Source organism: Apteryx rowi, unplaced genomic scaffold, assembly GCF_003343035.1.
Source record: "Apteryx rowi isolate R43461 unplaced genomic scaffold, aptRow1 scaffold_830, whole genome shotgun sequence".
Lineage (NCBI taxonomy): Eukaryota > Metazoa > Chordata > Aves > Apterygiformes > Apterygidae > Apteryx > Apteryx rowi.
In genome coordinates, this window is record NW_020451128.1 from 300,784 (window position 1) to 304,650 (window position 3,867).

At 67.4% G+C, this 3,867-nt stretch overlaps 2 protein-coding genes across 2 annotated transcripts in view; one reads left to right on the forward strand and one right to left on the reverse strand.

Moving 5' to 3' along the window:
- The first annotated feature begins 123 nt into the window (after positions 1-123).
- CUNH19orf33 (chromosome unknown C19orf33 homolog) lies at positions 124-550 on the forward strand. The gene is made up of 2 exons (XM_026089846.1): positions 124-368; positions 461-550. The coding sequence occupies exons 1-2, from the start codon at positions 192-194 to the stop codon at positions 545-547; spliced, it is 264 nt and encodes an 87-aa protein (XP_025945631.1). The 5' UTR covers positions 124-191; the 3' UTR covers positions 548-550.
- Positions 551-965: 415 nt separating this feature from the next.
- YIF1B (Yip1 interacting factor homolog B, membrane trafficking protein) overlaps positions 966-3,867 on the reverse strand; it is a 3,730-nt gene continuing 828 nt past the window's right edge. The window contains exons 2-8 of the mRNA XM_026089818.1: positions 3,544-3,785; positions 3,353-3,457; positions 3,192-3,270; positions 2,565-2,622; positions 2,239-2,394; positions 2,037-2,130; positions 966-1,908 (exon numbers count right to left, since the gene is read on the reverse strand). Of these exons, the coding sequence (XP_025945603.1) occupies positions 1,753-1,908; positions 2,037-2,130; positions 2,239-2,394; positions 2,565-2,622; positions 3,192-3,270; positions 3,353-3,457; positions 3,544-3,785 (890 nt within the window). The 3' untranslated portion in view covers positions 966-1,752. The remainder of the gene's footprint in view (positions 1,909-2,036; positions 2,131-2,238; positions 2,395-2,564; positions 2,623-3,191; positions 3,271-3,352; positions 3,458-3,543; positions 3,786-3,867) is intronic.

Here is a 3,867-nt window from a genome sequence, read left to right on the forward strand (position 1 = left end):
CAGGGACTGCAAAGTCCTGGGACCCCCCATGGCCCCAGCACCCCCAGGACCCCAAGGCCCAGGGACCCCACAACACCAGGACCCTTGCGGCCCCCTGGACCCCGTAGCCCAAGGACCCCACGGCCCAGGGATCCAATGTCTCCGAAGGGATCCTATAGCCTGGGCAGGGGCTTGGTGGAGCTGCCTACCCCATGACCCTGGGACCCCACGGCCCTGGATACCCCCCCACCCCTGGCCCTGGGGACCCTGTCAGCAGCCCACAGCCCTGGGGCACCACAGACACTCCATGGCTCTCACCGCCTGTGTCCCCCCAGGACGGACACTCGTCTGACTCCAGCTCCAGCTCCAGTTCCAGCGATGGGGAGAAGGTAAGTAAGCGCAGACCTCCCCCCCCCTCCCCCCATCAGGGCACAGCCCTGGCCCCCCCGTCCACCCACCCTCCCCTCTGCTCTCCTTGCAGCACCACAGCCCAGGCCACGAGCACAAGAAGAAGGAGAAACTGCACAAGAAACCCAAGGACAAGAAAAAGGAAAAGAAAAGCCACTGAGCAGGGCTGGGGCCCAGCAGTGCTGCTGGGGGCGATGGGGCAGCAAGGGGGCAGGGGAGGGCCCCGAGGCAGGGCCCAGCACCCCCCCAGGGCAGCACCACCCCTGCCCTAGCTGCTAATAAAGAGCTTGAATCCTGACTCCCTGCATTGTGTGTGTAGTRGGAGGACCGAGGCCCTGACCGGAGTCCACGGGCCGGGGGGAAACGCCTCAGGCAGTGCCTGACTCACAGGGCCGGGCCGGGCTGGGGGGGGGRAGATGCCCTATGGGGCGGCAGAGAGGGCAGCAGGGTCCGACGCCGGGGAGCCGCGTGCCCACGCCTGGATGGTGGCGGCTGTGGCAGGAGAAGCCCCGTCTGGTGTTGGCCCCTGCGGGGGCTGGCGCAACCCCCCGTCCCGCGGGACTGAGCAGAGCCACACGCCCAGCACCGTCTCTTCTTTATTGACTGGTTGTTGCTACAGGCAGGGGGGCCGCGTGCTGGGACCGTGGCACCGCACGGCCCCTCAGCCACGGGAACAGGAGCAAGGAGCCACGCAGCACCCAGGGAGCACCCAGTACCAGCCCAGGTGCAGCAGAGAAGGGGCAGGGGGCCTCAGCCCCTCCCCGAAGCCTGCAGGGTTCAGGGCACAACAGCAGCTCCACGAGGGCTTTGACACAGCGCCAGGAGGAAACGACCCCAAGCCCGGGTTTCTGCATGCCTGGCCCTGCGCCACAGTGCACGGGAACCCCTGCTCCGGCCGACAGCTACATGCCTCTGCCCGAGGTGCCTGCCCACTCCCTGGGGCTCCTCGTGGAGCAGCTGCGAGATAACGCTGCAAAAAGGGGTGCTGCCCGGCATGGGAGCCCCCTCCCTCCCCGCAGCCCAGCCCTGCTCCCCCCAGAGCTCCTGCAACTGCTCCCGCTGGTCCAGCTTCCAGAGACGAGTCGCTCATTTGCTTCCACGCTCAAAGGGGGCTCCCGCCCCTTCAGCCCCCATGCAGGGGGGCGCCGCTTCCTCCCTCCCCCCCCAGTGCACTAACCCCGCAGTATCTCGATACCAGAGGGCCCCACGGCAGTGCCAGATGCCAGGAGGCACCCGGCCCTCCTGCAGCCCCCCCATGCAGAGATACTGCRCAGCCAACACACTCCAAGGGCCCCAGGCAGCATCTATTTAAGCAGGGCGGTGGGAGCGCGCCCCGGGCGGGCGGTGGGGCCAGTGGACGCCCCATCACCTGATGAGGTGGTAGGTGAGCCAGTACATGAAGAGCGGCTGCACGGCGGCAATAGCCATGGTGAGGTACATGCGCAGCTGGTTCTTGGCCCCCCGCACCAGCACCCCCTCGGCAGCCGCCTCCGACAGGATCTTCAGCCGCAGCGTCCTGATCTGGGGGGAGCAGAGGAAGAGGGGTCGGGCCCAGGTGGCGAACACGCGTCCCGAAGCCGCAAGCTGCACAGGTGGCCCGGAGCTCCCAGCGCAGGATGGCTGCACCGCACTGCGTGCCCATCCCTTACCATGAAGACGAAGATGCTGATGCAGCACCAGCCCAGCACCATGTAGTAGCCGGTCTTCCCAAAGAGCAGCCCGGACACGAGGCCCACAATCATCCTGCCAACAGCAAGAAATGGTGAGCGGGGCCAGGGTTGCGTGCCAGGCGCACGGGAGCAGACGGCTTGGCCACAACCGCCGGGCTCCCCTCGCCGCCTGGGCACTCACCCCACGTATTTGTAGCCAGAGAAGGCAACGAGGTCGATGGTGGTGAGGTCGGTGTTCACGGTGACCAGGTAGAGGCTCAGCAGGATTGCCAGCACCTCCACGATCAGCCAGGCCAGGGCAGAGCTGGCCTGCAAGCCCAGGCTGTCAGGAGAGAACCTGGCGGCACAGAAGGAGAAAAGCTGTTCCCTGCGCCTCTGRCCAGGTGAGGCCTGCAAACCTCACGAGGTCCCTGCTGCTGTCGGCATCAGAGCGGCCCTGCTGCACCGACCCTCTGTGCAAACCAGCCCTKGGCGGAGGTGGCGCTGGCTGCCACGCGCTGTCCTCACCTGTTCTGCGTGCCCAGCGCTAACCCGGCCACCAGGATGTATGTGATGAAGGCCATGACTGGGAAGACAAAAGACGAGAACAAGAGCTGTGAGCACGCGCTGCCCGGAGACCCCGTGCCTCCCTCACTGCGGAGCTGCCAGCGCTGAGCCTGCCATGCTTGTCACACTGGCGCCAGAGGGCACCGAAGGGCTGTGGCTGAGCTAAACTCGGCCCTTTAAAGGTCTCGGCTGTGACATGAACCATGTGAAACAGGCAGACTGTGYTCACGTTGGTGCTGTGGGAAGCGCTGGGCTGGCTACGCTCACTCTAGAGAGGCCGAGACGTTTTACAGGGGACACAAAGGGAGAGCGCAGCCACCTCCTCCTCCTCCTCCTTCTCCTCCTCCTCCCCCCTTTGCAGCAGGCAGCATCTCAGGGTCCCTGGGCAGCAGCTGTGTTCAGGACAGAGCCTGGCTCCCATTGAAGCCGAGCACCCACCGTCCCACCAGACTTGGGGCAGCCCCAGCACCCCCAAACGGTGCCGAGCTTTGACACACATTTGGTCTCACACTGAGCCAGAGAGGGGCTGGGGAGAAGCTGTCAGCCTGCAGCAAGCAGCGGGGACTGGTCCCACGGGGCAGGACATACCTGGGATGTAGAGATCCGGCGCGTTGACGTCGAACCGGGGGGCCACGGGGGCATCCTGCTGGTACCGCACCTGCCAGTCCTGCGGGGAAGGTGCCGTTAGGGTGCCGGGGGCTGGACACCGCTGTGTGGGCACCAGCCCGGCCCGGCCACCCCCCTCTCACCTGGTGCATGAAGGGGAAGACGAGGAGCCCCAGCTTCCTGCCCACGTAGACAGTGTCCACAGCRAAGTAGTACTTCAGCCGCCCCACGGGGACGAGGCGGTCGATCTGCAGGATGGGAGAAGCCATGAGGCACCTGGCACCGGTAACCAGCACAGGACCCCTCCCAGCGCCCCCCTCCCAGCGCCACTCACATTGCGGTCCACGATGTCACGGCCCTGGCTGGCCARGCTGGTGCCGTAGGCCATGGCCAGGCTGGACACCGGCTCACCCAGGAAGGAGGCCGGCGGCGGGTACTGGGAGGCGGCGGGTGGCGGCGCCCCATAGCCMCGGCCCGGGGGGGCCCCGCTGCCCCCGGCTGCGCTGGTGTCGTCGAAGAGCGGGTGCGGGTCGGCCATGCGCGGCGGGGCGGCCACCGGCACCCGGCGCTTGGGGGCTGCGGGGAGAGCGGGCGTCAGGCCCGCGGGACCGGCGCTGGGCAACGGGCCGGGCCCCTCTCGGGTCCCCGGCCCCGGTAC